Source organism: Dendropsophus ebraccatus, chromosome 15 (genome assembly GCF_027789765.1).
Source record: "Dendropsophus ebraccatus isolate aDenEbr1 chromosome 15, aDenEbr1.pat, whole genome shotgun sequence".
Lineage (NCBI taxonomy): Eukaryota > Metazoa > Chordata > Amphibia > Anura > Hylidae > Dendropsophus > Dendropsophus ebraccatus.
Window position 1 is genome coordinate 70,354,914 of NC_091468.1, and position 18,830 is coordinate 70,373,743.

An 18,830-nucleotide genomic window follows, 5' to 3' on the forward strand; every position below is an offset into this window, starting at 1 on the left:
ACAAAAGAGTCAGAGGAGCCTCATTTAAGAGTCTCAAAACACAGAACTAGCCAGATGTCCCTCTGGGAACTGTCCATGGGGATTTGCTGCTGCTCTGGACAGTTCCTGACATGGACAGAGGTGGCAGCAGAGAGCACTGTGTCAGACTGGAGAGAATACACCACTTACTGTAGGACATACAGCAGCTGATAAGTACTGGAAGACTGGAGATTTTTAAATAGAGGTAAATTATAAACCTATATAACTTTCTGACACCAGTTCATTAGAATTGTTTTGCCGGAGTATCCCTTTAAGCCCAGTAGGGATATTTTGAAGCACTTAAAGTCATATATACATGATGAATATTTACATGATTTTCTTGCATCATCAATAAAAATCTATATCTTCATCTATATATATATATATATGTACATCTGTTAATTTCCGATCTCTGTACAGAATACTGCATGGTATCCACAATGGTTGAATGCTACATAATAATACTAAAAGCAGCCTTGGTTTAAGCAAGTACAACAACGTCCTTCCTGATGCTTAACATGGAAGTGTCCGATATTGGTTTGGTCCTTTATACTGCCACCTCGGAGTCCTCTGCTGAGTCATCGGCATAGAGAAGGTCCTCAGTCAGTGAGTTGCCGTCCAGTAGAGTGTTGCTGTCACACCACGGCACTCTATTACGCGGCATACTGTCGTGGAGCAGCGGGGCGCATGCTTGTTCAGGTTCTCCGGCCAGTTCTTCAGATGCACCATTAATGATATACCGCTCCTCATCCAAGCTACAGCCATGGACCTCCACAGTCACCATAGTAGTGTCAGACCTGGCGGGGGTAATCTGGACATACTTGGAGTCCACATCCAGGGACAGGTCACCTATCTCGGGGTCTTGTGTAAAAAGTTCGCTGTCCTCCGGTAAGCTCGTGTTGATATATATAACATCTTCTTTGTTCACGGCCGGAGGAAGTTCTTGGAGAAACTTTTCCAGCTTATACTTCAGTTCTGTGAATGTCGGTCGGTCGGCCGGGTCGGCTCTCCAGCAGAGATACATCAGTTCATACCTGGGGAGGAGGAGGAGGAAGATTTTTTTTTTTATTTGGCCAAATCCGCATATATTGTGTCAGATACACAGTGATGCAAGTTATTCTCTTAAAGGGATATTCCCATCTCAACTAAGTTACAGGGTTGTTGAAGAGGAAGTCTCTTCAGGCAGGGGAGAAAACAATAAAAGTAAACTCACCTGTCCCTGTGTCTCTATTACATCGCTCCTGACGGCCGCCCGTTGTCATCTTCAGCTGGAATCCAGGTACATCACATACCCGGCTCTTTCAGATGCAACATCATGGCTGGCTGAGCAATTGCCCACTCAACCAGTCAGTGACTGGGGTGGTGTCCTATCCCACTTCACAATCACTCCGGCGGGTACATGACTTTGCAGCTGGAAGACAGGACCCCCGGCAGCTGTCAACGGGACCTGGGAGCAGCGCTACAGAGCATGAGGATAGGTAAGTTTACTTTGATTGTTCCCCCCCCCCCCCCCGGTCCTCTTACAATCCCAGTACCAACCACCACAGAGGTACTGGGAAGAGTCAGATAATTGCAGGTGTGAACAATTAAAAATGGTGGTCTGTACCTGGGGTGGTAACAGGCTGGCACTATTAGGCTGGGGAGGGCCAATATAGATGGCATTAACCACCATGGTATTGTCCGGCTATTACTACTTAGTTTGTATATAGCTCATTATGGACCCCACTTTTTTTTTTTTTTTACATTTTCGTTATAGCCTGACTATACCAGGGTAAGAAGAGTCATTTAAACTGGACCTTCCCAGCCTAATAATGCCAGCCTGTTACCAACTCAGCTACCAACCTTGCTGGTCTGCACCTGCCTGTCCCTGTGATGGTGGGTACTCTCCTTTTTAACATTGTCTGTGCTTACTGCCACTGGGTTTACCAACTAGGAAGCAGATGGATTTGGTGCAGTGTGGCTTCTGCCTAGAAAACCCCAAGGCAGTAAGTAGTTGACAGCAAGCAAGCCAACCCAGTAGACAGCAGAATTAGTTTGCTGTCCCTAGATTTTCTTTATTTTCACTGCCACCTGCTGGCAGTATCCTCAACTGCAGCAAAGATAAGATGCTTTGTTAGGACCTACCTGAACCCAATAAACCAAGACTGTGTTGAGTCAAGGGATAATGTTAAAGCGGTTGTTCACAAAAAAAAAATTCTTTCAAATTCGATTTGTAATTCACTTCTATTACAAGAGAATGCACCACTTCCCGCAGGACATACAGCAGCTGATAGGTACTGGACGACTAGAGATGTTTTAATAGAAGTAAATTAAAATCTCTGGCACTTTCTGGCACCAGTTGATCTAAAAGAAAATAATTTTTGGTGAACATTCCCTTTAACTAAGGCTATATCTGTAGTTTTATTTCAAAATAAAACGCCTAGATCAACAATGCCAAAATACTGTAGGTAATTGTATCCCACATTCATAGCGATTGCTTACTCACAGTTCATCCAAGCAGTCTGCCGGCTGCTTCAGCCTGTGTCCCTGCAGTAAATAGTCATAGATTTCATGATTCTGGACTCCTGGATATGGGGTCATCCCTCTGGTCGCAATCTCCCACATCGTAATACCAAACGCCCACTGCCGATAACAAACAGAAGGATCGGGGTGAATGAGTCCGTTCATACTGAAAGGTCAGATACCAGCATCCCACTCGTGTTCAGGGCATAGATGATATTACTGAGAGCAACACATTATAAGAGGGTTTTGTAACTGGATTATGTAAAAGCACAATGGGGTCCACACATGCTGACCAACAAAAAGGTTTCCACTTAAAGGGGTACTCCGGCAAAAAGACTTTTCTTTCAAAATCAACTGATTTCAGAAAGTTTTATAGATTTGTAATTTACTTTCATTTCAAAATCTCCAATCTTCCCATACTTATCAGCTGCTGTATGTCCTGCAGGAAGTGGTGTATTCCCTCCAGTCTGACACAGTGCTCTCTGCTGCCACCTCTGTCCATGCCAGAAACTGTCCGGAGCAGGAGAGGTTTTCTATGGGGATTTGCTGCTGCTCTGGACAGTTCCTGACATGGACAGAGGTGGCAGCAGAGAGCACTGTGTCAGACTGAAGAGAATACACCACTTCCTGCAGGACATACAGCAGCTGATAAGTACTGGAAGACTGGAGACTTTTTTACAAATCAATAAAAATTTATTACACCTGTTTATTTGAAAGAAAAAGATGTGTTGCAAGCAAAGGGAAGATGTTGTGTGTTATGTTGTGAATTGTCTGCTACTAATACGCCATGCTGTGCCACACAGCTGTATACCGCATTTATTCCCATTGTAAAAAATGTAAACGGCATGGAACATGTTCTTGCAGGATCAATGTATACTATCGCGTCATACGCCAAAATACACAGTCACTATGTCTGCAGCTTTTCTTCAATGAATACCACAAAACCTCACTGCATAAAAGTTATTACAGGTTTAAAGGGACAGTGTCATTAGAAAATGACTTATTGTATGAAGAATGTTTTTATGGTAAATATATTTTTCAAGAACTTTTGGTGACATTTTTTTCTAATTTTCCATTTCTCTCTCTATATTAGAATATAATCCTGATATCTTGCAGTTCTCATTCTCACCACTGGGGTTAAAACTAAGCTGAGACTTCCTGCTGTGTATGTGGTGATAAGAAGAGGCTGCAGTAAAGTGATCTGTACAGCATTGCAGCATCAGTAGATAGAGGAGACAATAGCAGCTCCCAGTGGAATGACCTCGTCACAGGTCTCGGAGCGCGTTCAGTAATATCTCACATTCATCTTAAGGGGACAGACTGTCTAGTGTCGTCTATGTCCATGAGTCAGCTCCACCCTCGGGACTGTGTATATATGACTACATAATGTAAAACTATACATGTACTGAGTACGAACATACTACTTACAACTGTTCTAGTTCTGTTATCATTACAGAGGATATAACACAAGACACCACTAGGTCTGAAATTAAAGGGGTACTCCAGAGAAAACTTTTTTCCCCTTCAAATGAACTGGTGTCAGAAAGTGCCGGAGATTTGTCATTTACTTCTATTAAAAAAACTCCTAGTCCTTCAGTACTTATCAGCTGCTGTATGCAGGGCCGCTTTAACCAGAGGGCACATGGTGCACGTGCACCGGGCCCACTAGTTAAAGGGGCCCCCCCGAGCAGGCCGGCCGTTGCGGCCAATGCGGTCGCACAGGGCTCCGGACACCAGCCTGTCAGGGGGGAGCGCCATGGATGGGTAATCTACTTACCCCTCCATGGCGCCCCCTGCAGGGCCCCCCCGGCGTTCGCCGCTGCCCCCGCCCGCTGCTGCTGCGGCGCTTCAGCGCTGCAGCAGCAGCGACACTGACAGAGAGAGAGCCATTGGCTCCCTCCCTGTCAGTCACTCTTGTGGCCGCACTTCCTGCGGTCACAAGAGGCTGCACTCTCCCTCTAGCGCCCGACGTCACTGGAGCGTCGGCGCGAGGGTAAGGGGAGTGCAGCCTCTTGTGACCGGAGGAAGTGCGGCCACAAGAGGGAAGAGAAGAGGAACGCGTGGACCTAGGTGAGTAAAAGTGTTTGTTTTTTTCAATGTTATATGGGAGGGGGAGCTATATACTATGGGGGGGGGCACAGGGGGCTATATACTATGGGGGGGGGCACAGGGGGCTATATACTATGGGGGAGGACAGAGGGCTATATACTATGGGGGGGCACAGGGGGCTATATACTATGGGTGAGCACAGGGGGCTATATACTATGGGTGAGCACAGGGGGCTATATACTATGGGGGAGGACAGGGGGCTATATACTATAGGGGAGCACAGGGGGCTATATACTACTGGGGAGCACAGGGGGCTATATACTATGGGGGAGCACAGGGGGCTATATACTACTGGGGAGCACAGGGGAGCTATATACTATTGGGGAGCACAGGGGGCTATATACTATGGGGGAGCACAGGGGGCTATATACTACTGGGGAGCACAGGGGGCTATATACTACTGGGGAGCACAGGGGGCTATATACTATGGGGAGCACAGGGGAGCTATATACTATGGGGGAGCACAGGGGAGCTATATACTATGGGGGAGCACAGGGGAGCTACATACTATGGGGGAGCACAAGGGGCTATATACTACTGGGGAGCACAGGGGGCTATATACTACTGGGGAGCACAGGGGGCTATATACTATGGGGAGCACAGGGGGCTATATACTATGGGGGAGCACAGGGGGCTATATACTATGGGGGAGCACTGGGGAGCTATATACTATTGGGGAGCACAGGGGGCTATATACTATTGGGGAGCACAGGGGAGCTATATACTATTGGGGAGCACAGGGAGCTATATACTATTGAGGAGCACAGGGGTCTATATACTATGGTGGAGAGCACAGGGGGGCTATATATTATGGAGAGCACAGGGGGGCTATATACTATTGGGGAGAGCACAGGGAGCTATATACTATTGGGGGGGAGCACAGGGGGGCTATATACTATTGGGGGAGAGCACAGGGGGCTATATACTATTGTGGGAGAGCATAGGGGTCTATATACTATTGGGGGAGAGCACAGGGGGGCTATATACTATTGGGGGAGAGCACAGGGGGGCTATATACTATTGTGGGAGAGCACAGGGGGGCTATATACTATTGTGGGAGAGCACAGGGGTCTATATACTATGGGGGAGAGCACAGGGGGCTATATATTATGGAGAGCACAGGGGGGCTATATACTATTGGGGAGAGCACAGGGGGGCTATATACTATTGGGGAGAGCACAGGGGGCTATATACTATTGGGGGGAGCACAGGGGGGCTATATACTATTGGGGGAGAGCACAGGGGGGCTATATACTGTTGGGGGAGAGCACAGGGGGGCTATATACTGTTGTGGGAGAGCATAGGGGTCTATATACTGTTGGAGAGCACAGGGGGGCTATATACTATTGGGGGAGAGCACAGGGGGGCTATGTACTATTGTGGGAGAGCACAGGGGGGCTATATACTATTGTGGGAGAGCACAGGGGGCTATATACTACTGGGGAGAGTGCACAGGGGGGCTATATACTAATGGGGGAGAGCACAGGGGGGCTATATACTATTGTGGGTGAGCACAGGGGGCTATATACTATTGTGGGAGAGCACAGGGGGGGCTATATACTACTGGGGAGAGTGCACAGGGGGGCTATATACTAATGGGGGAGCGCACAGGAGGGCTGTATATAACTGGAGGAGCACATGAGGGGCTATATACTACAGGGACACCTTAAAACTATGGAGGCACAGAGGGGTGTAACTATGTAGGGGTACAGAGGGGTGTAACTACTGTATAGGGGTACAAGGGACCTAACTACTGTATGTGTTGGAGCCTAAAATATTTGTCTGGCAGATTCTGGAGAGAAGATTCACAGCCAGGAGAAGACTTCAAGGTGGCCTACGCTGGATGGAGAGAAAAAGAAAAGGTGACAGACTCTGATCGGAGAAGACGCCCCCGGTGAGTCACTGGATGTAACTGCACTCTGTTATAGGCTTGTACTGATAGGGGTCATGGTGTGGCGGTATTATGTAATGGTATCATTGGTGATATCTTTCTGTTTTGTTTAGTGCAGTTTTTATGTAATATGTAATCACTGTATGGTGGAAATAGTGTTATAAGGTAACTACTGTATGTATTGGGGCTCTTGATACAGTGTGGGGGCAAATTCAGTACATTATACAATGTGCCGAAAGGGAAGGGGGGGGCCCACTCTTGAGGGCTGTGCACTGGGCCCACCAATGTATTAAAACGGCTCTGGCTGTATGTCATAGACATAGATCTGTAGGACATACAGCAGCTAAGTACTGGAAAACTTGAGATTTTTATAATAGATTAGTAAATTACAAATCTCTGGCACCAATTTTTCACCAGAGTTGCCCTTTAAGCTGCTGAGGCTTCCTGTTCAGTCTGTGCTGATAAGAGGAGGCTGCTGTAAAGTAATCTGTACTCTTGTCTATTGTCATCTATGTCCATGAGGCTTGCTGTAAAGCATGCCACCAAATGCTGTCAAAAACAGCTTAGGCAATATGGCCGCCCCCATAACAATGTACAAAAAATGTAATCAATAAATTACAGTCAGAAAAAAGATTAGATCTGTTCTGGGGAGCTGAGAACTTGCTGGCCACCTTACCACATCGCTTTTCACGGTATAAATACGATCGGCGAGACTTTCCACTGCAATCCATTTCACAGGCATCTTTGCAATTCGTCCTTGGCGGTAGTAATCACCGCTATATATTTTTTTGGATAGGCCAAAGTCAGCAACACACACGGTCATGTCATCTCTCAGCCTGAACAGATTCAAAAAGTTAGAGCACGTGTTAGAGTTTGCACAGACATGAAACTTTCTTCCCTTTTTTTTATTCTTCAAATAAAATTTATATTTATATTGAAGTATTGTATTGCCCCCCCCCACAAAGTTATACAAATCCCCAATATAGCAGACATCACCATGTTATCCAGGAAGTGACATCACCATGTTTATCCAGGAAGTGACATCACCATGTTTATTCAGGAAGTGACATCACCATGTTATCCAGGAAGTGACATCACCGTGTTATCCAGGAAGTGACATCACCATGTTATCCAGGAAGTGACATCACCATGCTATCCAGGAAGTGACATCACCATGTTATCCAGGAAGTGACATCACCATGTTATCCAGGAAGTGACATCACCATGCTATCCAGGAAGTGACATCACCATGTTATCCAGGAAGTGACCTCACCATGTTATCCAGGAAGTAACATCACCATGTTATCCAGGAAGTGACATCACCATGTTATCCAGGAAGTGACATCACCATATTATCCAGGAAGTGACATCACCATATTATCCAGGAAGTGAAATCACCATATTATCCAGGAAGTGACATCACCATGTTATCCAGGAAGTGACATCACCATGTTATCCAGGAAGTGAAGCCTTGATGCAGTAGTAAGTGCAGGGAAAAAGCACTTTATAAGCATTTCCCATAAGTATATATTGGGGATTTGTATAACTTTTGGGGGGGGGGGGGGGGGGGCAATACAATACATTAAAAAAAAAATTCTGCTGGACTTCTCCTTTAACCAGCATAGTACGGAGTTCTGTAACAAACTTATATGTCACAGATTTATTCATCTGTTGGAGACAAAAACTCTGGGATTTGCCAATGGCGACTGCTTATAGCTTAACCCTATAGTTTTCCTCAGTGTTCTCATGTGTTGCCGGACTCTCTGTATCTACATCTATGAGGTTATGTTCACACATCGTATTACGGTCAGTCTTTTTTCAAATAAAACCAGGAGGAGATTGAAAAAAACAGAAACTGGGCAAATCTTTCCATTATAGTTGTGGCGGGTCAGTTCCCCTCCTGGTTTTGGTTAAAAAAAAGAGACTGAGCAAAATATTGTGTATGAACATCGCCTTAAAGGAGGACTATAGCAGCACACAGCCCTATTTTTTGTTTCAATGGCAGAACTGATCCCATCTATCTACTGACCTTTATACAACAGGAAATGCCGGCTTATTATTCCGCTGGTGGACAAAATAAAAACTACAAGATTTCAGGATTATAATAATATTAAATGTAACCATGAAGTCTTAAAATAAATAGAAAGATAAAAACTGGATTTAAAGGGGATCTCCAGCGCTACAGAAACATGGCCGCTTTCTTCCAGAGGCAGCACCGCTCTTGTCTCCAGTTTGGGTGCAGGTTTTGTTTCAGTTCCATTGAAGTGAATGGAGCTTAACTGCAAACTGCACCTGACCTGGAGACAAGAGCGGTGCTGTCTCTGGGGGAAAGCGGCCATGTTTTTCTAACGCTGGAGATCCCCTTTTTGTCTGATTTCACCCCCTGACAGCATTTCCTTCTGCTCCTCAGACTCACATGCAGTTCCGCGCTGCCAGGTCTCTGTGTAGGAAGTTCTTGCAGCTCAGATATTCCATCCCGGTAGCAATGTCAACCATAAACTTCACAAGAGTCTGCAGTGGTACGTACTGAAAATGCAAAACATGTCATTCATAAATGTGTATCTGTTCATAGATTTACGGAGAAGAAATCAGATGAAAATGCTTTTTTTGTTTTAGGTACTTTCTTAGTTTGTCTTCTTTCTGCTATAAAATTGCTTCATTTCATCAGTAGAAGTGTCATCTAGGCGGGGCTTCACAGTGGAAGTGGGGCTCAACTGCCACATAGCTCCGCCTAGGTGACACTTCTACTGATGAAAAGAAGTGAGAGAAGAGGGGGTGACAGTATCACTTTAAGCTAGCCATACACCACCTTCATAAGTGAATACTATGTTATCTTCTAACAGCTGGAAACACCCCACATGGCTGAATCAGATGATATTACACAAGTATACAGCCCAAAATGTCCCGGCTCTGTGAAGCTGATGAAGTAATAGTATCACTGACCAATGGTACTGATATAGCCTTAAAGGGGTTGTTCAACAACAAAAAAAACAAAAACATTCTTTCTGATCAACTGATGACGGAAAGTGTCAGAGATTTGTAATTTACCTCTATTAAAAAATCTAAAGCTTTCCAGTACTTACCAGCTGCTGTATGTCCTGCAGGACGCAGTGTATTCTCTCCAGTCTGACACAGTGCTCTCTGCTGCCCCCTCTGTCCATGTCAGGAACTGCCCAGAGCAGGAGAGGTTTTCTATGGGAATTTGCTGCTCTGGACAGTTCCTGACATGGACAGAGGGGACAGCAGAGAGCACTGTGCCAGACTGGAGAGAATACACCACTTCCTGCAGGGCATACAGCAGCTGATAAGTATTGGAGAACTGGAGATTTTTAATACAAGTAAAGAAAACTTTTTTGCTGGACTACCCCTTTAAATTTTGTCATTTATAAGTCGAACAGGCCAATTACTGCTCTGTTGAAACGATCCAGCGATCAGCTGGTGAACAAGTAAATCACTCATTCGTTAGCTGATCAATGGGATTGTGCTGTGTAAACAGAGGATGTGCTCCTGCTCACTAATGTAAGTGACCGGCCACACTGTGGGTTACAGATTATCACATGGACTGTCTAGTAATCCAACCATTCGGGCATGTTCAGATGTGTAGAATTGTACAAAAACAGCAATCGCAGCGTTTATAGAACTTACTTGGGGTCCAGATCCTATTCTAGATGATAGGAGAAAACTGTGCAGATCCCCATACTTCATGAAGGGTAATATGACCATGGGTTTTGGGGTTCTCCTAGGGCCTACCTCTAGGCAGACACCTGAAATAGGAAACATATGCAGTGTAGAGAGGGTGAAAGGCTTTACACGTAAAATATAAAAGCTCAAATGTATTACAATGAATTAAAGGGTTAATGCAGAAAAATCACCTAATGCCAGAAAGTACCAGAGATTTGTAATTTACTTCTACAAAAAAAAAATCTCGAGTCCAGTACTTCCAGTACTTATCAGCTGCTGTATGTCCTGCAGGAAGTGGTGTATTCTCTCTAGTCTGATACAGTGCTCTCTGCTGCCACCTCTGTCCATGTCAGGAACTGTCCAGAGCAGCAGCAAATCCCCATAGAAAACCTCTCCTGCTCTGGACAGTTCCTGACATGGACAGAGGTGGCAGCAGAGAGCACTGTGTCAGACTGGAGAGAATACACCACTTCCTGCAGGACATACAGCAGCTGATAAGTACTTGAAGACTTGAGATTTTTAAAAAGAAGTAAATTACAAATCTTTGGCACTTTCTGACACCACTCACTCAAGTACCCCTTTAACAAAATACCATAGGCATGTAAATTACAAATCTCAGCCATTTTCTGGTACCAGTTTATTTAAAAGACATTTTTTGTTGAACCACCGACCCCTTGCTTAGACCACATTGTCTGTCCCTTGTCCGATGCTTTTCAGCACTGCGCCCAGTAAGACAGATTGGGCAAAGCACATTGTGTCAGCTATAAAACTGGCCAACCCGCTCCCCACTATTACTAGTAGTGTTGTAGCATATAAGAAGCGGTCAATAAAAACATTTTCTGTTTACACCTTACCGAGCAATTTGATGACATTTGGATGGTTGAAGTCTTTCATACAGGCGGCTTCACTCAGAAACTCTTCTATTTCCCTCTGTGAGAAGTTGTCTACTGTAAAGAGGAAAGCAAAGTCATATGTGACTACAATGCTATCCAAATACAACAAACACAATGCTATCCAAATACAACAAACAACACAATGCTATCCAAATACAACAAACACAATGCTATCCAAATACAACAAACAACACAATGCTATCCAAATACAACAAACAACACAATGCTATCCAAATACAACAAACAACACAATGCTATCCAAATACAACAAACAACACAATGCTATCCAAATACAACAAACACAATGCTTTCCAAATACAACAAACACAATGCTATCCAAATACAACAAACAACACAATGCTATCCAAATACAACAAACAACACAATGCTATCCAAATACAACAAACACAATGCTATCCAAATACAACAAACACAATGCTATCCAAATACAACAAAGGACACAATGCTATCCAAATACAACAAACAACACAATGCTATCCAAATACAACAAACAACACAATGCTATCCAAATACAACAAACACAATGCTATCCAAATACAACAAACACAATGCTATCCAAATACAACAAACACAATGCTATCCAAATACAACAAACAACACAATGCTATCCAAATACAACAAACAACACAATGCTATCCAAATACAACAAACAACACAATGCTATCCAAATACAACAAACACAATGCTATCCAAATACAACAAACACAATGCTATCCAAATACAACAAACAACACAATGCTATCCAAATACAACAAACAACACAATGCTATCCAAATACAACAAACACAATGCTATCCAAATACAACAAACACAATGCTATCCAAATACAACAAAGGACAAACAAAAACTATATTTTTAAACTATATCTATAGTATATATTCTGGTTTTATATTTTTATTTTATTTTATTTTCATTAGGACTGAATGATGCAGTTTGCATATCATTGATTAATATTCACATTGTGTGATCAGATGTCTATACGATATAACTGGCGGCTTGCACTTAGCGGTATAAGTCGTCTTCCTTACACTTCATGGTTTTTACAGCTACTTTCTGAGCTGTGTCGTCAGGATATTGCAGTTCTCCCTCCATCACAGATCCAAATTCACCTGAGCAATCCAAGAACAAAAAGAGATATTATTGAATTTAATATAGAGATCTCACATCTATATAAAATATGCATCACAGCCTGTATATACTTCCTTGTATAATACAGTGTATATATATAGTGTGTGTGTGTGTGAGTGTATATATATATATATATATATATATATATATATATATATATATATATATATATATATATATATATATGTTAAGACAGGTGGCACCACAACAAATGACACACCTACCAGTGCAGCATATCATCCGTCTGGCCATTTTGATGCTCGGGGAAACGACCATGATATGATTGCAGATTTTACAAACACTTACTGAAAATGATACTACCTACCCTCTCCCAGCACTTTCCCAAGGGACAGAAGGTTCCTCTCGACCATCACGTCTTCCAACTTCTGCTTTAGATCTTCACTTATCCCCAAAGCACTCACTAATAACAGAAAACACACTTATTTTTTCTTGCATTACATTCTATCAGTCATGCAGAGCTCAGTTTGTGCCACCAGGTGGCAGCATTGCAGCATTCCTGTGTCACCTTCTTCAGGTTTCTTCCATACAAACATCATCCAACCATCACAAAAATATTTCCAGTGCACGGAGGATTTGCCAACTTACATGTCAGTTCAATGCCTTTTCTGTTATAGGATTTCTTCGCTTTGTACACGACGGTGTCTGAATCCTCAGAGCTGACAAATGCGTGACTGCGCAAACAGAGGAAAACGCGGGCTATTACAGTCTAGCAGAAATCTAAATCAAACAAAAATCCAGCAAAGCAGAATGACAGTATAAGCAGCACCAGACCCAACGTATGTAACATGCTAAGAAAGCCCAGCTCAGTAGGTAGAGGAAGTAGATGCTGAATTCTGGGGTACATGTTTGGCAAACACTGGGGGCAGCTCTAGCACCATGTATAGGCACTGAGTAAAAGGGAACTCCACCAAAAATATTTTTCTTTTAAATCAACTGGATTCAGAAAGTTATATAGATTTGTAATTTACTTCTATTTAAAAATTTCCAGTCGTTCAGTACTTATCAGCTGCTGTATGTCCAGCAGGAAGTGGTGTATTCTCCCCAGTCTGACACAGTGCTCTCTGCTGCCACCGCTGCCCATGTCAGGAACTGCTCAGAGCAGCAGCAAATCCATATAGAAAATCTCTCCTGCTCTGGACAGTTCCTGACATGGACAGAAGTGGCAGCAGAGAGCACTGTGCCAGACTGGAGAGAATACACCACTTCCTGCAGGACATACAGCAGCTGATAAGTACTGGAAGACTTAAGATTTTCCAATAGAAGTAAATTACAAATCTATAGAAAAATTTCTGAAACCAGTTGATTTGAAAGAAAAGGATTTTCGCCACTGTGTGTAACAGAAACATAAATATACATATATATCTGTGAACCCCTGTGTTGTTAACAAGCAACACTGAGTCATAGCCGAAGTTCAGCTGAAATCTCTAAAGATTGATCTGATGGGGAAAATCCATTCACACGTCCTCTATTCACATAGAAATAACTGCGTATATAGAGAGATCAGTCAGCGGGACGTCCAGCAGGCAGGATGTGACACTGGCCGCCATCATACAACCTGCTGATATCCTGCCGGGATCGGAGTGACATTCCATGCACCTGCCTCACTTCCATGGGTCAGTTATGTCACACAATAACACAATCTATTGTCTCCAGCGTCCGGCCGATAATATGAACGTCCCTCAGCAGACAGGAGGTCACATACCAGCTGTGATTTATTTATCCAGCAATATTAGGCTGAAAATAGGAATCACATCATCCACGCGGAGCTCAAAGAATTCAGAAAGTCACTTTCACTATAAGGAAATGGGAAATCCCACTGACATTCATCCATAGTGCCTTATCTGTGGGAAAGTCTGAATCCTGGAATTTCGTACTGGGGGGGGGGGTTCTGGTTGTATGTAAGTGACGCCCAATCACTGTGCAATACAAACTTCTGCACCCACATAAATCTAGGTTGTGTTTTATTCCACAATTTTTAAGAACTCTGGTTGCTCTCAGTGAATGGGAACAAATTTTTCAACAAAGGCCTCTAAAATTAAAGGGGAACTCCAGCGAGCCGATAAAAAAGTAAAACGCACAAAAAGCATATAGGTGCACCCACCGATCCCTCACCGATAGTTTGACACCTTTCCCACTTGTCTACGCTGCTTTACATCATGACATTCGCCTGTAAATACATCTCCCAGCATGCATTGCACCTCAGAGCCAACTGCTGGGTACCAGCCCCCGTCTTGTAGTATCTGCGCACCATTGGCTCCATCTGCTTCTGTTCTGCACAGAAAATACATTATCTATCTATCTATCTATCTATCTATCTATCTATCTATCTCCTATCTATCTATCTATCTATCTCCTATCTATCTATTTCCTATCTATCTATCTCCTATCTATCTATCTATCTATCTATCTATCTATCTATCTCCTATCTATCTCCTATCTATCTCCTATCTATCTATCTATCTCCTATCTATCTATCTATCTATCCATCTCCTCTCTATCCATCTCCTCTCTATCCATCTCCTCTCTATCCATCTCCTCTCTATCCATCTCCTCTCTATCTATCTATCTATCTATCTATCTATCTCCTATCTATCTATCTCCTATCTATCTATCTCCTATCTATCTATCTATCTCCTATCTATCTCCTATCTATCTATCTATCTATCTATCTATCTATCATCTATCTCCTATCTATCTATCTATCTATCTATCTATCTCCTATCTATCTATCTATCTATCTATCTATCTATCTATCTATCTATCTATCTCCTATCTATCTATCTCCTATCTATCTATCTCCTATCTATCTATCTCCTATCTATCTATCTCCTATCTATCTATCTCCTATCTATATATCTATCTATACCAAGAATTCTGCATCCCGTCTTATGGTGAAAAAACTTCAAAGTGTTTATTTCATAACAGGTAAAAATTACATGCAACATTTCTGTCTCATCACAAGACCTTTCTCAAGCCTCCATTTTGGAATCTATCTATCTATCTATCTATCTATCTATCTATCTATCTATACATCTACATAGATGAATTAGACAGAGATTAAAAAACAGTGTCTCCTTACCCCTATACTGCTTAGAAGAGGCTGTTGGCTCCCCGCCCCTTGGCCAGGTGATCACTGTATGATGTCATTGGTGGGCGGGGTTACAGATGAGTTGATACAGCTTGCCTGGCAGCAAAAGAGACAGATCATGTGACCTCTGTCTCCACTCCTCTGTCTTCCCCCTCCCTTCTGAGACAGAGTGGAGCAGGCAGTGAGGATTTTCTGCAGCTTCAGGGTGCAAGTCAGGATGTACTGCAGACAAACCGACCAATTCATGTAATATAAACCTATTACACACAAGCTTAGATTATGGGCAGGGATTGAACAGGGTTAAATCTTTCTTATCTGGAGTTCCACTTTAACGTTTCCCTAACAGAATCTATAATAACGTCCTATCATTGTGCACTGGATATCAGCCATGTGATGGTACAAGGACGGCAGCACAGCCTCTGTGGATAGGAATACAATGCTTCTAGCTTCTTGTTACAGTTCTAGACGGGCGCGATACTCTGCAGCCCATTGTTTTCTTTCTGTTATCTGTCAGCAGACTGTTGTGAAGGCCGGTGATGGCGACCACAGATGGACGGCGTCACTATCTGCCGACACTTGGAGGAACAATCCTGGTCAGAATGTTACTTAGAAGAATCACAATAGTTACAATTGCCGATTGTTTTTTATAAGGCGGATTCTGTCCCGAACAAATGAAAATGTGGAGTTATCCATAAGGGAGACCCCCGACTCACCCGAATTCTATCTCCTTTCTCCTTCTGATATATTTCACCACCCCATAGATGAGAAGGAGAACGATCATCAAACCACATATAAAGCCCAGCAGGATCATGTAGGGGCTGACGTCCCCAGGGGCCGGGGTGGAGAGCGTGGCAGATGCTGAGGAACCTGAGAAAAAAAACACCAATAATATGTGTATGTATACGGAGAGTAAACTGTATGTGGGTATATGGGGGACTGCACACCAATAATATGTGTATGTATACGGAGAGTAAACTGTATGTGGGTATATGGGGGACTGCACACCAATAATATGTGTATGTATACGTATACCAATAATATGTGTATGTATACGTATACCAATAATATGTGTATGTATACGTATACCAATAATATGTGTATGTATACGTATACCAATAATATGTGTATGTATACGGAGAGTAAACTGTATGTGGGTATATGGGGGACTGGATTGTGCACACCAATAATATGTGTATGTATACGTATACCAATAATATGTGTATGTATACGGAGAGTAAACTGTATGTGGGTATATGGGGGACTGGATTGTGCACACCAATAATATGTGTATGTATACGGGGAGTAAACTGTATGTGGGTATATGGGGGACTGCACACCAATAATATGTGTATGTATACGGAGAGTAAACTGTATGTGGGTATATGGGGGACTGCACACCAGTAATATGTGTGTATGTATACGGAGAGTAAACTGTATGTGGGTATATGGGGGACTGCACACCAATAATATGTGTATGTATACGGAGAGTAAACTGTATGTGGGTATATGGGGGACTGCACACCAATAATATGTGTATGTATACGTATACCAATAATATGTGTATGTATACGGGGAGTAAACTGTATGTGGGTATATGGGGGACTGGATTGTGCACACCAATAATATGTCATTTACTAATATTGTCATCATTATAAAGTATTGCACGTTTATTTGCCAGGAATTTTCCACAAAAGGCCGGGTTCACACTGCATTTTTTAAATCTGTTTTTTACATCCGTTTTATGTGGGGGGAAAAACAGATGCATTTGTGTGCATCCGTTTTGATCTGTATTTCCATTTACTGAAATAAAAATTAAAAAAACGGACCAAAACGCATCAATTTTTTTTTTTAGTGTACACAAAAACGCGATGGACCACGTTTTTGTGTATGCAAAAAAAAAACGGATGCATTGTGATCCCTTTTTATAATGGAAGTCAATGGAAAAACAGATCAAAACGGATGCACCGAAATGCATCTGTTTTTTATCATTTTTTTGCATAAAACAGTTGAAAAAAACTAAATGCAAAAACGCAGTGTGAACCCGGCCTTATGCATTGAGCTTTTTATTTCATGGCATTAACAGTGGATTTATCATCCTGTATGCACTATATATGTTATCAATCTGCATATAAAATATAATATTTTATTACATACTTGAAAAAGATGTAAAAGGTGAATTCACATGTGTTTATTGCAGATATTTCTGCACCTGTCCCATTCCCCCATTTTTTTTAAATCAATTTGTACAAAAAAAAAAAAGAAAAAACAATGTATTTGTGTGCACCCATTTTGATCCGTTTTTTAATTGACTTCCATTATTATTAAAGAAAAAGATCAAAAAGGATTTTTTTTTCCAAACATACAAAAACTTGGTCGACCTCATTTTTGGGTACACTAAAAAAAAAAAAACTAACGTAAAACTATATTAGAAGTCAATCGAAAAATGTATCAAAATGGATGCACATAAATACATTGGTTCAATGTAGTGTGAACCCAGCCTAAGAGCTGCAGGAAATCACGTACATGCTGCAGAAACAATTCACATGGATGGAATCAATCTACCGTGTGTGAATTCACCCAAACGAGTTCTTACCATCAGTGGGAATAGCCACCTGGACGGCCGGGCTGTAGGGTCCGAGCCCCCCCACGGTGAGGCAGGCCACGGACACCACGCAGGTCGCATTAGGAGCGCGAATAGGAAGGACCAGAGTGGTGGTATTGGAGTGTTCTATAACGGGGGGTTTCTGTAAGGAGACAATATAGGAGAGAGAGACCTGATCAGTCATATTATATTATATATCGTTATATTATATCCTATATAATATTATAGGTGTGATTGGTTCTGTAGGTACAGTGTACTATGTGTATGTATATATGTACTATGTGTATACGTTCCAGCAGGGATTCCCTCGAATGCAGTGCATGTAACTTTTGTATTAATCATGGCCGTTGTTTCAAAACGGCAACAACGGCCGTACTTAATACACAGCTTATGTTGAGGTAACATGGCCTAAAGCTGAAGCTTCATGAAGTTTCATAAAATATTAAAAATATAATCCACCTGTATCCAAATCATAAAAGTATATATGTATATTGAAAAAAAAGAGAGGCAGCCCACAATACTTGTAGTACGCACCGTATAGACCAAGGTGCTAGAATACTAAATGACTGCAGGAAAAAAGTGTCGTTTATTTACCCAACAAACTCTGCCGACCATTCAGGCTGTTATGAAGCAGCGGATGACTCTCTCTGCCTCCTTGTGTAACAAAAAAGATTGGTGGACAATTTTTAAAGGGGAAACCCTTAAAGTACTCATCGACGTTATAAGAGGTTATGTCTTATGTCTACACACTGTGAAATGACAGCAGTTTTTTCACCTCCCAGCACCATCTCACTATTAGGATTAGGCTAGGTTCACACATGGTAAAATACAGCCGTAAAGGGGGAAAAAAAAATCAAACAGTTTCTATTACTTAAT

The 18,830-nt window shown here is 42.4% G+C and overlaps 1 protein-coding gene across 3 annotated transcripts in view; it reads right to left on the reverse strand.

The window, feature by feature from the left end:
* Positions 1–210: 210 nt before the first annotated feature.
* Positions 211–18,830, reverse strand: part of MERTK (MER proto-oncogene, tyrosine kinase) — a 68,109-nt gene continuing 49,489 nt past the window's right edge. For all 3 annotated transcript variants that reach the window (XM_069955341.1, XM_069955340.1, XM_069955342.1), the window contains 11 exons: positions 17,946–18,096; positions 16,066–16,219; positions 12,850–12,935; positions 12,569–12,664; positions 12,144–12,224; positions 11,056–11,148; positions 10,166–10,284; positions 8,937–9,046; positions 7,197–7,356; positions 2,504–2,640; positions 211–1,052 (listed from right to left, as the gene is read on the reverse strand). In XM_069955341.1, the coding sequence (XP_069811442.1) occupies positions 566–1,052; positions 2,504–2,640; positions 7,197–7,356; positions 8,937–9,046; positions 10,166–10,284; positions 11,056–11,148; positions 12,144–12,224; positions 12,569–12,664; positions 12,850–12,935; positions 16,066–16,219; positions 17,946–18,096 (1,674 nt within the window). In that variant the 3' untranslated portion in view covers positions 211–565. The remainder of the gene's footprint in view (positions 1,053–2,503; positions 2,641–7,196; positions 7,357–8,936; positions 9,047–10,165; positions 10,285–11,055; positions 11,149–12,143; positions 12,225–12,568; positions 12,665–12,849; positions 12,936–16,065; positions 16,220–17,945; positions 18,097–18,830) is intronic.